At 37.0% G+C, this 18,099-nt stretch overlaps 1 protein-coding gene and 1 long non-coding RNA gene across 3 annotated transcripts; both read right to left on the bottom strand.

Moving 5' to 3' along the window:
- Positions 1–998: 998 nt before the first annotated feature.
- Positions 999–5,463, bottom strand: LOC145638299 (putative 1-acylglycerol-3-phosphate O-acyltransferase). Its single transcript, XM_081689266.1, has 9 exons — positions 5,071–5,463; positions 4,250–4,489; positions 3,543–3,589; positions 3,246–3,364; positions 2,988–3,145; positions 2,620–2,729; positions 2,411–2,510; positions 1,544–1,667; positions 999–1,385 (listed from the first exon to the last, which is right to left on the bottom strand). Exons 1-9 carry the CDS (start codon positions 5,298–5,300, stop codon positions 1,260–1,262), a joined length of 1,254 nt encoding a protein of 417 aa, XP_081545392.1. The 5' UTR covers positions 5,301–5,463; the 3' UTR covers positions 999–1,259.
- Positions 5,464–8,060: 2,597 nt separating this feature from the next.
- LOC145638298 (uncharacterized) lies at positions 8,061–10,941 on the bottom strand. 2 transcript variants are annotated; one of them, XR_014114643.1, is made up of 3 exons: positions 10,775–10,941; positions 8,767–9,345; positions 8,061–8,632 (listed from the first exon to the last, which is right to left on the bottom strand). It is a non-coding gene; the product is annotated as an uncharacterized LOC145638298 (long non-coding RNA). The 2 variants fall into 2 exon arrangements; XR_014114644.1 differs by having other exon boundaries at positions 8,063–8,632; positions 8,767–9,307.
- Between the last annotated feature and the right edge of the window lie 7,158 nt (positions 10,942–18,099).

Raw genomic sequence — 18,099 nt, 5'->3', positions numbered from 1 at the left:
ATATTACTTCAATGTATTGAAGTATAAAGTGTCCGTTTGATTGATATAAGAATGATAAATCGATAAAACCTAATGTCGCATGGAAATAGACTTTCAATTTACTCCCTCCGTTCAACAAAATGCTTCTCCCTAACCCATCTCACCACCATTACAGAATTCAAACAAAGCCATTTGTGGTGAAAATAACAGTTGCACAGTAAAAAACATAAAAGAGAAAAGCATGTGACAAATGCAAGAAAAAAGCAGTGGTACAACATTCATAAATAAACGCAATATTTTCACTGACAACATTTTAGTCAAGAATGTAAAGATGACAACAATTGCAGGAACCTAGCTATATATACACAAGTATAGTCTTATAGACAGGGTCAGGTACAATATTACAGCAATTAACCATGCATGTCGTTTTCTTTGAAGAAGACGTTCAAAACGACATTAACTCTTTAAACCAAAGTAGGGTTCATTATTTCAGTATATACACATGTACATACAGTTTCTACTTGATACAGATCCATTATCATCTTATTCATCTACTGTGTTGCCAAATGGACTTTGACATGTACGGTTAGAAGGAGGTGGGTTTGACTGTAAGGGACTTCGACTACCAACTACGGTTTTGTTCTTTTCACCTGAATGTGTATTGAGTTGCGAAGGTAATAAGTTAAGGGCTAGATTAGGATCGATAAGTTCATATAAGGGTTCGTAAGTTCAATTCAAAACCTAGCATACAATGAGGTGTGGAAGGTTTTGACCCTGTTCTACTTATGGATAAATGAAATTGTTGCTTATTTGCTTCTAAAAAGTGATTCTTTGCATAGAATTGCAATTAATTTTCGACATTTCAATTCATATAAAAGTAACATAAATTCTAGCAAGTAGCAACACTTAAGAAAAATGCTATCGGACTGCACAGAGGAAAGGATCACTAAGTTCTTAGAACGAGAATCAAGGGGGATAACCTCCTTAAGTACTAAGACACGCCACTCTCAAGAAGTAAATAAACATAAGTGGTAAGTAAACCATGCTTTATTAAACAATATTCACAAATACATGAGAGAACCACCAAAGTTGAAACGTAGTGAAAGAATTGTTCGTATTCTATACTATATAGCATCACTCTGTAAGAGAGCCAAAAAAAATACACGGTAGTAAATTCACTACCATGAACGAGTAAGTTTTTACAGGTAAACAAATTACATGGTAGTAAATAACTACAAGCAAGACACAGAAAAGATAAAGCTACAACATACAGTTCAAAATTAAGCAGAAGTTAAGCCTTCTGGAAGAGATTCGTTATCAGGGTCTGGTGACAGAAATCTGCGACAAGCATGAAAAACAGCTGAATGGAATCCGCTCGCGTTGTCTATGAAAACAAAATGCCCACCCTGCAATGGCCAAATAATAAAAAATGAGGTTACAAAGATCCCAGGCCAACAAATTTTGCAGCCATGTATGCTTGCAAATTTGCATAAATATCACCGCTTTCAATATATAAACAACGCCAGGGGCTCAGAAGGGGGAAGAAACAAAGAGAGTGACATACCTCCGGAACCCTAATGATTTCACAGGGGACTTTCATATGCTTACGGGCTTCTTGAGCCCCTTGGTAGCTCATCCAATCATGATAACCATAGATAAAAGTAGTTGGCACTTTCCATTCTGATGCACTGCAATGAAAGAAGAAAAGGTGTTCATATACTTTTATAATTCAATCAAGAAGCTCTTTTGAGCAGCTGAAAGTCTAGGAACCAGTATAGAGCTTTTGTTTATTTCTTCTCTTTTTTTTTTTCAGCCAGTAAGCTATCACAATATAGTTAGCCCATTTCCACGGTTTAGAAGGCAAAGCAAACTTTTAAATAAAACGGATGTTCAGTCAATTACTGAACATCCATTATAAAGTGACTATAAAAGGCGCAAAAGTTACACTAAAACGCATAAAGGTTACTGTGACATATATAAGAGTTATTTATGCTTCATTGATAAATTTGACAAAAGTGATACTAAATTTGACAAAAGTGACACTAAATTTGACAAAAGTGAACTCGATGTACAGTAAATTACAGAAAACCGGGTGTATACAAAAGTAATTGTACATTATATGCCTAGCACTTCTTATGTACTCTATCATATTCATGACCGTCTGCACTAAGGATAATAATAACAAACACTTTATTTTGTACTTCTACAAAGAGGATTGTATCTATGCTGTCATCAATGAAAGAAATCAGTAATCAGTGGTATACTGGTATGTTCACTACAACAGAGTGGAGGGAACGGGTGGAGTAAATATTTTACTGAATAATGGCCTAATGTGAGAAGTAAATCTTTAAGTTGGACATCTACTATTATCAACTTTTGAACAATGAGTAGAAATTGAGAGTGAAGAAGGGGAACACAGAAAGTCACCAACCTGTGAAGAAGCGGTTTCCGAGCAAATGCTCCAAATGAGAATATGTATTTAAGGCACAGCTCTCCACTACCTTTGGCTGCTAGTGTGTGGTATATATAATCTAAAAAGAAAGAGACATTAAATTAGAATCAGCTAATAGATTTTGTCAAAAAAAAAGAATAAGCTAATAGATACTTTACTTGGTCAATGCAAATCTTATGTGAAATTACCTGTCAACAATTTTGATTCTTCTTCATTCAACAATTCACCAGTTCCATATGAACCAAACCTAGCACTTGTATATTTATGGACAAGATTTGGCCCCCACGGACCTAATCCCCTGCATGACCACACCAAGCATATTAAGAAACTCAACATCATAGTTTAGATAGAGATATCATATGTGTACCAACTCCTCATGTTTCTTTTTCTCTAAAGGTTCACCCTCAAAATAAGTTGCATAAAGAGATCATACTTTACAATTTGCAGGATTATTCTTTGTCAATGACTTAAGAGAGAATTAATAAACATGGTTGATGCCCTGTAATTACTAGTTAGATATCAACAGATTCAATAAGAAAACTATAAATAAAATCACCTCACAAGCTTCTGAGGAGTAAAATTGGATTCCCAGAGATGGTTCAAGACAGCTCCTTTCCACGTTGATCTAAACTGGGTCAAACGCTCTGACATATCTGTTTCCGCAGAAAATCCTGCTGATCCTACCAAAATCAAATGCTGAACATGCTCAGGATGCTACACCAACACAAAAAATAAGAATTCATTAGATAAGAAAAAATAATCCTGAAGTTCTCTGCAAATTCCAAGTTGAAGATTGGAAAAAATAAATTCTTACCTTAAGAGCATATTTAGCAGCAACATAACCCCCAAAAGAATGGCCAAGAAGAATGAAACTATCAAGATTCTTGGCTTTTCGCCATGCCTCAAAAGAATCAATGAACCATGCTTCAGTTTCTGCAAAGCAAGAGAAATGAATTGCATTAAAAAAAGAGTAGCATAGCGGCTGCAATCAGCTAAGAGAAAATGCAATGACGTTTAAACTGCTTCTATTACCACCAACATAGGGACTGTGCATTTAATAATAAACGCAATTAAATTTTTCAAGTATCGACAGTCAAGAAACATGACTAACCTTCAGTGCTTTTGCAAGTAAAGTCAGGCCTGCTTGATCCACCCCAACTGCAAGGCAAGAAATCAAACAATGAAGCAAAATAATATACAGAATGAAAATTAATCCGGCTTCACAATCATCTCATGAAAAATGATGGGGTGCAGAAAGGGCAAATGAAATAGCCACTTATATTTTTCTGTCCAATTTTTAACCTTCCAGTTAATTGCTGATCCTTTTTAGCAACATCTCGGGTAGGTTTCCACCTACTCACCCAATTCTAAAATTTTCATTTACATTAAGCCACAATTTAATAGACAACACAGCACAAGGATACTCGTCGCTTTCATGGACACCGTGACTTATGTATGTTTAAGATCAACAAAAGTAACCAACTTTAACAAGAATATCTCTGCACTCATTACAGAAAATTCAGCACACAAAATAATGGAAGGGGAAATTCACATAGATTGGTATGTATGATTTTCATTTCATGACCATGCTTCCTTTGACATAACAAATGAAATCTTTCTCACTGTCAAAAATATGAATGGAAAGGAAAGACAACTGATCTGATATCACTCACATCTCTTAGAAAAATTGTTATGTAGACCAGAATGTTCAGAAGCCCAAAAGGCAACAGTGATGCTTTTACAACTACCACAGAATTAAGCTAAAACAAGATTGATGTGATCAATAACAAACATATAAACAAATAATTAAATACTTACCCAAGCTGATCAATAGCAATAACCCTAAATCGACGGGCCAAGGCATCAAAATTCCGGAAGAAGAAGCCTTGTGAAGCACCATATCCATGAACCATAACAATTGTCGGGGAGTTTTCATCTTTGTTGTCAAAGGTAACGGTATTTATAAACCTAGGTTCATCACTTGCAGATCGAAACCACCTAATCTTAGAACCAGGTGGACCGGAGCCTATATTCACTTGTTCCACCACAAAAGGTGTCCTGAAATAGAACAAATGATCAAACCCCATAAGGCAAATTTCCAAAAACATACATTAATACACACGATTCCAAACTCATTAAAAGCCGAGATGGCATATCATCTCACAGAATGAACTGAACATCAAATTGCAAAACGCATTCTTAAGTTATACCTCTCTTCCTACACAATTAAGAAGAATAACATGATCACTCCCAGACACCAATTCATTTCACTCTACCTTGAACTTCATAAAATTACAGTTATAATCATCAGATTATATGAACCAAAGCTATATATAAGTGATCATCCAAATTTCACGAAAAAAAAAAAGCCTAAAAAACCCAGATGCTTTTTCCAAATTGGGAAATAAATGATCATTATAAATTCATGAAATTCCAAACTTTTCCAATCCAAAACAATCACAAAGCAAAATTTCCAATCAATTACTAAAAACCCTAACAACCCATCATCAAAAAAACACAATTAAACCCATTTTAATCAAATTCAACAAATGGGGTCAACTAAAATCATAAAATCAAATCATAAAAACGTCAAAAACCCAAAAAAAAAAAAATCGAATGAGAGAGAAAGTGGCAATTACTTGACCAAAGAAAGAAGGCGTTTTTCAGAAGCGATGATATGATCGGTAGAGGTAGGAATCCAACGGAGGAGAGAAGGCCACGTCCACTTCTTCCGACCATTAGAATCCACCGTCGTTTGAGCCGCCGTAGCAGCGCCGGTTGCGGTGGCAGTAGCAGCAGCCGCCGTTCTGAGTTCTTCCGCCATTACAATTTTCGCCGACGATTTACGCCACCGCCTAATTAAGCTCATACAATGAATAAAGAATGAAATAAAATAACACGTTAATTTCCCTCCAAATTGGGCAAATTCTACGCGATATTAAGGAGAGAATATTAGAATAATATAAAAAAGGAAGAATCTTTTAATTTTTCATTTATTTTGGGGAGTTAGGAGGAAGAGTAGAAGTGTCTAATTTGGGGGGTTTGATTAATTGACGAGTACAACTTTCTTTATCTGAATTGAAAATGGCACGACTGTTTGTGGTAAACGTAGGCCGTGACGTAGATCCGTCTCGAAAGTGACTGAATCGGGTACCTTCTAATTTCGGATCTAGAAAAATCCGATTCGAAAAAAAATAAAATCAGATTCCAATGTGAATTATTCGAGCACCATGGCCGGATTGGAGGTACGAACTACGAAGTACACTTTTTTTAAAGGAAAAAATTCACATTTATTACCAGCAAAAGTACCACATATCAGATTTACTACCTGTTTAAAAAAAATATTTTATATTACTACCACCATAATTCTCTAACTGTAGAAATTACTACCAGTGACTAACCCCGTTACTGTTTCCGTTTGAGGGGCCCATAACAATGGCAGCCACCCCTCCACTTCATTGCCACCCCCTCCCCCTGTCGGCGCCAGCGCGACCCCACCACATCCCCCTGCCAGCGCGACCCCACTCCCTCCCTTTCCCCCACCTACGCAGACAACCCCCCTCCCTCCCTTTCCCCCACCTACGCAGACAACCCCCCTCCCTTTTCCCGTTGTTGCTGCCCCGACCCCCACCCCGTATCGGAAACCACTCCCTTTCCCTTTCCCCTACCAGAAATCCCCCCCTCTCCCTATTCCCCACACTGAAAATCGCCCCTCTCCCTATGACCCACACCGAAAATCACCCCCCTCCCTAATTCTAAACCACCAGCCCCAAACCACCCTAAACGAGGGTTTTGATTTCGGTGGTTTGGGGTTGGTGGTTTAGGATTTTGAATTCGATTTCGATTTCGAATTTTAGGGTTTCGATTGGCCGGTGGTCGGGGCAACAAGAAGGAGAAAGGGGTTCGTTGGCTGCGTAGGGGTGAGGGGAAGGTCGGGGCGCCGCCGATGAAGAATTTGGTGGAGTTTCGCGACGGAGGTGACGGTTTAGTAGGGGGCAGGTGACGATTTCGGTGCACCGACCACGAGGTTAGGGGAGGTTAGGGGTGGTTGGCAGGTGGGGAAATGGAGGAGGCGGGGCTTGCCGGTTTCGGGGAAACATTTGGCCGCCAACAAGGGGAGGGGGGAGGGTGGCTGACGTCGGGAAGGGGAGGGGAGGTGTTTGAGAATTTTTTTTTTTAAAGTTTTTTTTTTATATAATTTAAATTATTATTTAATGAAATATGGGGCCCATTTAACATAATCTTAACGGATTCTGTTAAGTGGTAGACTGGTAGCAATATATATAGTTAGGGAATTTGTGTGGTAGTAATTTAAATATTTTTTTAAACATGTAGTAAATGTGACACGGGGTGTTTTCGCTGGTAGTAAATGTCAACTTTTCCTTTTTTTAAATAAGGTGATTTGAATTCAATCCCAAGTATTTTGAAGCATAAAATCGATCAAATTAGGTTGACCGGGTTAGATTTTTTTTTTCGCCCACTTCTATTCACACGGGGTCATTTGGTACTAAATAAGTGGTTAGTCTAGAATGGTTAGTCTATTCAGTTAGTGATTGAACCAATTCTTATGGAAGTGGTAGTTTGTTATACCTTTAGGTGAGATATAAATGAAGGAACTAAAGCTCTATTCAATAAAATTAATGTACGTAGTAGTTATAAACTTATAATGGTGACTATTAGCTATTGTAATATTGGTTCGTTGTGGCAATAATTGTTAGATGTCAATAAGTTGTTATTTGTGAATTTACATGATTAAGTATGAGCGTTTGATTAAGTACGGGCGTTTGATAAAGTAATGATCAACTAGTTGTAGTCCAAGTAATCCAACGCATGAAGTCTGATGCTGCTCTAATTTTTCTGATTTTTTATGATGTATCGCCTATGTGTAATGGTTTTTCTTATTTCTCATGTTCTCATATTAGGCACTCCGCAAACACGGTTGTCCATTTTATTACACAATGGGATACTAGTGCCTCTCCGGATCAAATTTGTACGAACTCTTTCCCCCAAAGTCTTCATACTTTGGCGGACCTTGATTTAGCCTAGTACATTTCCCCTCTCGGGTTTCCCAAAAAAAAAAAAAAGTTGTTACTCTCACTGTCTTTTTTGTTTGCCCCAATTTCCTTTTAAATTGTCCTTTAAAAATTGCTCCATACTATCAATGTACATAACGACAGACTACCACTTAACACCACACTCCTCTAGTTAGCCATGAGAATCATGGGATGATCATCTCATTGTATACTATGATAAATCGTTGCAAATAATATAAAATGGAGGTAGTATTAAAATTTTGGGTTGTATGATTTGTAAAATATTCACTATGTTTGGATAGGAAGGGATATAATCTTCCTTATTTTGTGATAAAACATGAAGGGAAAACAAATTAAGAGCTTAATTTTTCAAATAGATGGTTAGGGGTTAAATGTAATGAAGATTACATCCGTAAAATGCATCAATGCTGAAAAGCTGAAATAAGAATAGATTTTTAAGGAACATAAAAACTAAAGTTGTAGCAAGCAGATGTACAGAGTATATTGTCTTCAATCATATTCATAAACATTAACACTTTGTTTGGATAGGAAGAAATGGAAGGAAAGAGAAGAGAAATGGAGGGGGACAAAATCTCTTGTTTGGGTAAAAGATTGGGGGAAGGAGAGGGAGAGATCCATTTTCCCTTTCTCTATAATAACCATTATCTCTCCAAAATTGGAGAGATTTGGAGGGAAAATGGAGCTCACCTCTCCCTCCCTTTCTTTTCCCTTCCCTTCCTCCATTTTCCCTTCCCTTCTTTTCCTTCCTTCTTTGCTATCCAAACAAAGCGTAAAGTTCCCTCCAAAATGAGTACATTCGAGTTAACTATTCTACATACTGAGATTATTCATAAGAGTAAGGGATCATAGGGAAGTCAAGGGGCAATGTTTCTGGTTCACAAGATGAACAAATAATAACTTCGCAAAAGGAGACCCTGGGAAAACTTAGTAGCTTCTTGAATGCATCCCTTTCACGTTTCAAACTCACACGATGCATGTGTATTTTCAACTCCTTTAACACCATTGCATTTTTCAAAATGTACATTACCAGTTTTGTGTCATTTTCGAAACCACAGAAGCTTCGAATCTCAATATTTGGAATGGATGAAATACACAGAGGCACTATTTCAGACGGAAATGGGAGAGCGTTATCCTTTAATGAGCGATTCTGACGATCAATACACAAAATCACACAAGGTAATGTCAATAAAATGAAAGGCATGTACTCATAGACAATTACACAGATCCTGTAAATAGACAATCACATAAGGGAATAATATTATATAAACACAACGTGCTTACCACATCCACAGTTAATTGTGTTAGCTTAGGAGCACAATTCAGCATCTGGAACATACTATGTTCAATTTGAATCTCCAAACGGGTCAAGTTCGGAAACATGGGGAGCTTATTTTCACTAAGACCAAACAACTGCAAAGAGAAGGATAATCATTATAAAACAGAGTGTAAATTTTTAAATGTAACTAAAAACTAGCACCATTATTCAGATGATTAAGGGTTTGGAGACATACTTCAACAGTAGACTGTGATAGCCACAGAGTCTGCACATCAGAGATTTTTCTGATGAGTTCAAGTTGCCAAGGTAGTTTACTAGGTTCATAATCACCTAAGTGGACCCTGGCTTCAACAAGTGAACTAAAGTTGCTTGCTTCGTATCTTGCCCCCTTAACATCTAGATCAAGGTATCTAACATTTGGTGCTTTAACAGCAATAATTTGGCTCTCATTATGTATTTTCAGCTTATTCAAGGTCAGAGAATCTATAGATAACTCTTTTATTCCTTCACAATATTCAATCAACAGCTCTTTAAGAACAGGGCAACCTGAAGTGAGAATCTTTATCACATCTTTACCTACACACCTCGATTCAAAAAGGTATAGAGTCTCAAGTTTTGGCAGATGCAAGCTCAAACAAACATTGAATTCGAAATTACCCCTTAGCTTCAACACCCTAAGTGTCTCACGAGAAAATAAGTCCATAGGCAGGCGCAAAATTTTATTATGTACCCATTCTTTATTCAGATAAAGCTCCCAAATTTCACGTCTCAATGCAAAATTGATCAATGCTTGGGCATGGATGGTCTCAAAATCACTAAATATTTCAAAGTGAAAACGCTGCACACATGGAATGTCATTCTTACGCAGGACGTTCCTTATGAAATCCATGCATTTTTTTCTTTCACAATCCTTATAAGTCAGTCATAGGAAGCTTGGTAAAGTCTAGCACAGGAACTTTAGTCCAAATAGAGACCCATCTTCTAGACAATACACTAGTTGCAACAACAAGTTTTGTAGGCACAAAAGTTAAGATATGGCAAAGCAGTGCATCTGGTAGCTTACTAATACGATCCATCTCGTAGTCACTTTCAAGGCACTTTTGTTTCTTTGAGCACCACATTGGAACCGTACAAGCACCTGATCAAACCAAATGAATCCAATGTAGATACAATTTTGTTCACGAAACCTTTACAATACTTCAAAAGCATAAAATGAAAACTCGAATAGCTACACTAAAGCAAGAGGAATACCTAATGTAAAAACAATGGGAAATTCACTGTTTCTCATGGTGAGAAACGAAATTTGTTTCTCATGGGGGTATTTTTGTGAATAAATCAACAACTTTTTCAATATTGTGGGCTCCACAATTGAATAAAGTTGAAAAAGTAGTTGATTTATTCACAAAAATGCCCCCATGAAATTCGTTTCTCATCGTGAGAAATTGGGGCATCCTCAAAAACAATTAACTCAAGAAAATTCACTCTATACTCCACACATATATCTTCCTGAAGTGAACAATTTTAGCATAACCAATCGAAATATGCTGGTAACAATCCTAGGAGCAAAAATAAAGCCATAATCAACCAAACTTATTGAGACGAAAGGCGGCATTGTTTTAAATTTGATCAATTATAATTACTAAAAAAAAAAAATGTTTTCTTAATTACTTATTAAAGTTTATATACCAATTTGGTATTGATTTTTAACATCAAATTGAGCTTAATTCCATTTCCTTGAGCTACATGAAATCAATAACAACAATTCCATAAATTAGCAACGACGCAAAAACAAGCACACTCACATATGGTAGAAAATTCAAGCAAATACCCATAATACCCCGTGAAAAACCCATTTAATTTTTCCTGGAACTTGAATAAACACTTGATGAAATTCTAATTCATACAATAACATAATTTGAATTCTAAATACACTGAGCCAACTAAATTTCAATATATGGTACTGTTGAATCATGATGAATTTCTAGAAACTAATGCAAAGATGAGATTTCATACCTTAAATTTGGGACAGAAATGAGAAATCCACGAAATGCCGATCTCCGGCGAACTAAAATGGGATTTTTGAAATAATTGGAAGCACCAATTTTAGGGTTTTGAAATCCTATGAAATGTCGTCCCGCCACTGAATTTAGGGTGTTTGCCACTTTCTATTTTTCTAAGATCACTTAGGGCCTTTTCCAATTGACTGAACTTAGCTGAACTGAACTAAACTGAACTGAACTGAACTGAGCTGAACTGAACTGAACTTATTAATTAGTGATTTCTAACTACGGATTAGTGATCTTTGATTATTTATTACTATACATATGTGTATATACAAATGTACATAATATTATTATTATTATTATTATTATTATTATTATTATTATTATTAATTTTGATTATTATTTATTGATTATTATTATTATTATTATTATTATGATTATTATTATGATTATTATCTCAAAAACAAAATCATACAACCTACAATAAATTAGTGGGAAGCCGAGATACAATCTGGGCCCCCACTCCTCTAGCTATAGCAAATCCTACCCTAGTGAAGATATGAGCTGCAGCACGAGCCCCAATGTCTTGCGTCGACGAGAACCTCTGAATCCGCTTCAGTAACGCAACATCCTCCTTCTCTAATTCCCCAAGCGAAGAAAAGGAGAAGGGAATGAAACCATATCCAATCACCTGACATCGAGCTTCATACTTAACCCGCTTCCGATGAGCAGCATCAGCCACAACGCGCCCAGGATTAAAGTCAGATAGCCCCGACTGTGTCAAAAGAGAAGACCCTGTCAAATCAACACAGACATCGCGACCACGATCCCATGAATAAAGTAACACATCCGCAGGTCTGAGGGCCTCGTCGTGCCCTCCAGCCAACCCAATGTCAACCTCCTTTCTCGCCGAAATCCCAGAACGATAGCAAACATCAACAAGGGTATCCCGAACGACATTATGCCGATGTTTAATACCCACAATACCAGCACAAGACACCGCGTGATCACCGAAAATATCTCCAGCAAAAACCCTCGAACAAGCAGAGCACGACATCGAGACAGAGAATAAAGGAACACCCAACCGATAGGACAACACACAGCGATAAGTCTTAGCGTTCATCGTCTGACCCAACCCCGAAATAGGAACCGCCCGAAGCCAAGCTGAGGTATGATCACCCTGCTGTGATTTCCATAATGCTGATTGTCGAGGAGTTAAAGAATAAGCAGATTCTGCAGAAGCGGTAATCTTTGTGAAATACATATCTGCCAATTTCTTCATGAGTTTAGGGGCAGCGACCTCACTAGGATTACTCAAAATGTCAGACTCCACTGTTCCATTAAACAAACACAACGCATCCTTAAAGGCTCGTCCAAGACCAACAATGCCAGCATGCCGAAGAAGTTGTGTCTGCAACCTAGCAGACTGCAACCGAGAAGCAAGAAAAGCATAGTGACGAACATCACCTGCAGAATAAACACCAAGCCCTCCAAACGCAAATGGTAAGGTGGCAAGCCGCCACTGCCAATCACCAAACCCAAGCCCCGAAGCGGTAACAATACGCTCCAAGGAAGATCGAAGAGCTCCATCAAAAGTGCGCTGAGCTACCTCAAAAGTACTAGGAGGACAAGTACGTAATGCAAAGTAGAGTTTTGAAACTCCAGTACATGCCCTAAGTAACAACAGTTCACACTGAGGATCATCAAGCATAGCGACCTTATCCATAAGGGCAATTGTCTTGGTCACCCTCTGCATCATAGGGTCACCATTGAAACCAGAATCGGAACTAGCGGGACCTCCAAGCAACCTAACACCACGCAAAGGTCGAGCAATATTATTATTATTATTATTATTATTTATTACTTATTGATTCTTATTATTATTATTATTATTATTATTGTTGTTGTTAATATTATTATTATTATTATTATTATTATTATTATTATTATTATTATTATTATTATTATTTGGCTTTATATCATTAGCAATATCATTAGACGTAAATTAAGAGCTGAACTGAACTGAACTGAACTGAACTGAACTGAGCTGAGCTGAACTGAACTGAACTGAACTGAACTGAATTTCAACGGAAGAGAACAGGCCCTTACTATGGAGTATCTCTTCTTTAAATTTGATACTTCGTATTAGATTACATTGCCTCATCAAATATCTATATCTATATCTATATCTATCTATACTTAGTATTTAAAAACACAAACCACACATTACTCATATGCCACATGTCAACACAAATCACTCATATGCCACATACCACCTTCTTTACCAAAAAATAAAGTTCATATCTTTATACATTCTGTAACTTGCAAATTGAAGTAAGGAAATTAAGTGTTTCAACTACACCAAAATAAATTCATAGTCTTATACTCTTATCATCTCCTAAACTTAAAATAAAGTAATAGTAAAAAAAAAAAAGTTGAGCTAATTAGTCCACATTATATAAACATATATATAAAGTACAATAAAACAATGCTGACTCATATAACACAAATAAGCAACACATTACAAGGAAAATATTCTAAGTAATAACCCGTGCATGAAACGGGCCAGAAGGCTAGTTCAAGCTAATATATTTTGTAGCTACCAAGTGCTCCAATTAGAGCCGTCAAAACTCACTCAAAAGTAGACCCGATCAGAAATACCGACACAAACCCGATTATTAACCGACCCATTGAACCTAAAAAAAATGGTGACCTAAACCCGACCTAAAACCAACCCAAGATCCGAGTTGAACCGAGTATGTGAGACCCGAACTCGAACATGAACTGACCTGGAGATGACCCGACTCGAATGTAACCCATAAATTATTGACCTAAACCGAACTCAACTTGAACCAAAATTGACCTAAACCCGTTTTAACCCGTCAAAACCCGAATTTAACTCGACTTGTTACTAACCTTATCTGAATTCAACCCGACTTGTTCCTAACCCGACCCGAATTTAACCCAACCTGTTACAAACCCGACCCGAAATCAACCCGACTTGTTATTGACCCGACCCAAATTTTACCAGACCTATTACTAACCCGACCAAAAAATTCAACCCGATCTGTTACTAACCCGACTCGAAATCAACACGACTTGTTATTGACCCGACCTAAATTCAACCCAAATTGTTCCTGACCCGATTTCAAATCACCTTAAATGCTATTTAGACCACCTTATTATTGTTGATCAAAGCATTTTGTCTAGGGTGACCAAGTCGGTCCAGTCCAGCAAAAGAAAGGAGCATTATCCTCAAATTTAAGAGTTAAATATAGTATATATTTGTTGTATGGTCAATGGAGATAATTATCTTCCTAAATTATAGACTATAGTTCCCTACTATATTGCCATATATATTATAGTCAATGGAAATAATTAGCTTGATAAAAATGATAATTATCTATTTATAGTTAGTAGAACCCGAATATGACCTGACTTGGAAATGAACCGGCATATTGTAACCTGCAAATTATTGACTTGAACATAACCCGACTTGAATCCGTGAATGACCGGACTTGGAAATGACCCAACCTGATTATAACCCGCAAATTATTGACTTGAACAGAACCCGACTTGGAAATAAAAATTTTCAAAATGTTTACCATGCTCATTAATATCCTCCGGGAATCCAATTGGCCTGGTGGAACCATCCAATTTGCTTCTAAACGATCAATTTACCAGTTTACAAGTTGCACCGATTTCATTAACCTAGGCTTACCACGAACATTTATGACAACATATAATGATCATATATGGATCCAAACGGCATTATATGACCCCTAGATGTATTCCCTAACCCCCTAAGATCTCAATGTTTTTCGCACCGGGCCCCGAAACATTCGAAATTTCTCAAAAAACGTGGATATAAGCCTTCAATTTGGAATTTTTTGACTTTTTTCGCCCGAATATAAAAATTACCAAAATATTTACCATGGTCCCAAATACTCTTCGAGAGTCCAATTGGGATGGTGGAACCATCCAATTTGCCTTTAAACGACCAATTTAATTACCTGTTTACAACTTACACTTATTTCATTAATTCAAGCCTACCACGAACATTTATGACAACAAATAATGATCATATATAGTTCCAAACGACATGTTATAACTCCGAGATGTATTCCATAGAATTTCAAGACTTTTCGACACCGGACCCCAAAGACTCGAAAAATTCTCAAAAAGCGTGGATATAGCCTTCAATTTTGGAATTTTTTAAATTTTTTCGCTCGGAAATAAAAAGTGTCGAAATGTTTACCATGGTCTCTAATACACTCCGGGAGGCCAATTGGGTGGGTGGAACCATCCATTTTGCCTTTAAACGACCAATTTACAAGTTTACAACTTGCGTCGATTTCATTAACTCAAGCCTCACACAAACATTTGTGACAAAAAATAGTGATCATATATGGTTCCAAACGACATTATATGACCTCGATATGTAGTCCCTAGAATCTCAAAGCTTTTCGATACCAGGCCCCGAAACCTCCAAAATTTCTCAAAAAGCGTGGATATTAGCCTTTAATTAATTTTTTAATTGTTTGACTTTTTTTCCCCAAAATAATAATTGCCGAAATGTTTACCATGGTCCTTAATACCCTTTGAAAGTCCAATTGGGTGGGTGGAACCATCCAATTTGTCTTTCAACGACCTATTTACCGGTTTATAACTTGCACCGATTTCATTAACTCAAGCCTACCACGAACATTTATGACAACAAATAATGATCATATATGGTTCCAAACGGCATTAAATGACCCAGAGATGTATCCCCTAAAACTTCAAGACTTTTCGACATCGGGCCCCGAATCCTCTTAAATTTCTCAAAAAGCGTGGATATTAGCCTTCAATTTTGAAAATTTTGATTTTTTCGCTCGAAAATAAAAATTGCCGAAATGTTTACCATGGTCCCTAATACCGTCCGGGAGTCCCATTGGGTGGCTGGAACCATCCTAATTGCCTTTAAACGACCAATTTACCAGTTTACAACTTGCATCGATTTCATTAACTCAAGCCTACCACGAACATTTATGACAATAAATAATGATCATATATGGTTCCAAATAGCATTATAGAACCCCGAGATGTATCCCTTGAAATTTCAAGACTTTTCGAAACCGGGCTCCGAATCCTCAGAAATTTCTCAAAAAGCGTGGATATTAGCCTTCAATTTTGAAAATTTTGACTTTTTTTTCGCCCGAAAATAAAAATTGCCTGAATGTTTACCATGGTCCCTAATACCTTCCGGGAGTCCCATTGGGTGGGTGGAACCATCCAATTTGCCTTTAAACGCCCAATTTACCGGTTTACAACTTGCACCAATTTCATTAACTCAAGCCTACCACGAACATTTATGACAACAAATAATGATCATTTATGGTTCCAAACAGCATTATATGACCCCGAGATGTATCCCCTAAAATTTCACGACTTTTCGACACCGAGCCCCGAAACCTCCATAATTTCTCAAAAAGTGTGGATATTAGTCTTTAATTTTGGGATTTTTTTGACTTTTTTTCGCCTGGAAATAAAAATTCTCGAAATGTTTACTATGGCCCCTAATACCCTCCGGGAGTCCAATTGGGTTGTTGGAACCATCCAATTTGCCTTTAAACGGCCAATTTAAATATTTAATTACCGGTTTACAAATTGTATGGATTTCATTAGCTCAAGCCTCTTATGAACATTTATGACAACATATAATGATCATATATGGTTTCAAACGACATTATATGACCCCGAGTGTATCCCCTAAAATATTAATACATTTCTACACTAGGCCCCGAAACCTCCAAAATATCTCAAAAAGCCTGGATATTAGCCTTCAATTTTGAAATTTTTTGATTTTTTAATTTTTCGCCCGGAAATAAAAATTGCCAAAATATTAACCATGGTCCCTAATACCCTACAGGAGTCCAATTGGGTGGGTGGAACCATCCAATTTGTATTAAACGACTAATTTACTGGTTTACAACTTGTACCGATTTCGTTAATTCAAGCCTACCACGAACATTTATGACAACAAATAATGATCATATATGGTTCCAAACGGCATTATATGACCCCGATATGTATTCCATAGAATTTCAAGACTTTTTGACACCGGGTCCCGAAACCTCCAAAATTTCTAAAAAAGCGTGGATATTAGTCTTCAATTTTGGATTTTTTTTGACTTTTTTTCGCCCGCAAATAAAAATTGCCGAAATGTTTACCATGATCCCTAATACCCTCTGGGAGTCCATGAAACCATTCAATTTGCTTTTAAACAACCAATTTACCAGTTTACAACTTGCACCGATTTACCGGTTTACAACGATCAATTTAATTAACTTGGACCAAACCCGACTTGAACCGAAATTGACCCAAACCCAGTTTAACCTGTCAAAACCCAAATTTAACCCGACTTGTTACTTATCTGACCTGAATTCAACCCGACTTGTTCCTAACCTGACCCGAATTTAACCCAACCTATTACAAACCCGACCCGAAATCAACCCGACTTGTTATTGACCTGACCCAAATTCAACCCGATTTGTTATTGACCCGACCCGAATTTTATCATACCTATTACTTACCCAACCCAAAAATTCAACCCGATTTGTTACTAACCCAACTCGAAATTAACACGACTTGTTATTAACTCGACATAAATTCAACCCAAATTGTTCCTGACCCGATTTCAAATCACTTTAAATGCAATTTAAACCACCTTATTATTGTTGATCAAAGCATTTTTTTCTTGGGAGACCAAGTCGGTCGAGGCTAGCAAAAGAAAGGAGCATCATCCTCAAATTTAAAAATTTAAGAGTTAAATATAGTATATATTTGTTGTATGGTCAATGGAGATAATTATTTTCCTAAATTATAGACTATAGTTTCCTAGTATATTGCCATATATATTATAGTCAAAGGAAATAATTAGCTTGATAAAAATGATAATTATCTATTTATAGTTAGTTGAACCCGAATATGACCTGACTTAGAAATGACCCGACCTGATTGTAACCTACAAATTATTGACTTGAATCCGAGAATGACCCGACTTGAAAATGACCCAACCTGATTATAACCCGCAAATTATTGACTTGAACCGAACCCGACTTGAACCCGAGAATGACCCGACTTGAAAATGACTCGACTTGATTATAATCCGCAAATTATTGACTTGAACCGAACTCGACTCAAACCCGAGAATGACCCGACCTGATTCTAACCCGCAAATTATTGACTTGAACCGAACCCGACTCGAACCCGAGAATTACCCTAAACCGTTTTAACCTATGAAAACCCGAATTAAACCCGACCTATTGTTCACCCGACCCGAATGTAACCCCG

This window comes from Chenopodium album, chromosome 7, assembly GCF_948465745.1.
Source record: "Chenopodium album chromosome 7, dcCheAlbu1.1, whole genome shotgun sequence".
NCBI classification, from domain to species: Eukaryota; Viridiplantae; Streptophyta; class Magnoliopsida; order Caryophyllales; family Amaranthaceae; genus Chenopodium; species Chenopodium album.
Note: the sequence above shows the minus strand (reverse complement) of the source record. Positions and strands in the feature narration are given on the sequence as shown.

Coding starts and splice junctions, on each gene's coding strand:
- LOC145638299 (XM_081689266.1), bottom strand. CDS start 5,300: ATGAGCTTAATTAGGCGGTGGCGTAAATCGTCGGCGAAAATTGTAATG. Junction 2,511..2,619: donor AGAATCAAAATTGTTGACAG/GTAATTTCACAT, acceptor CTTTCTTTTTAG/ATTATATATACCACACACTA. Junction 1,386..1,543: donor AAATCATTAGGGTTCCGGAG/GTATGTCACTCT, acceptor TGGCCATTGCAG/GGTGGGCATTTTGTTTTCAT.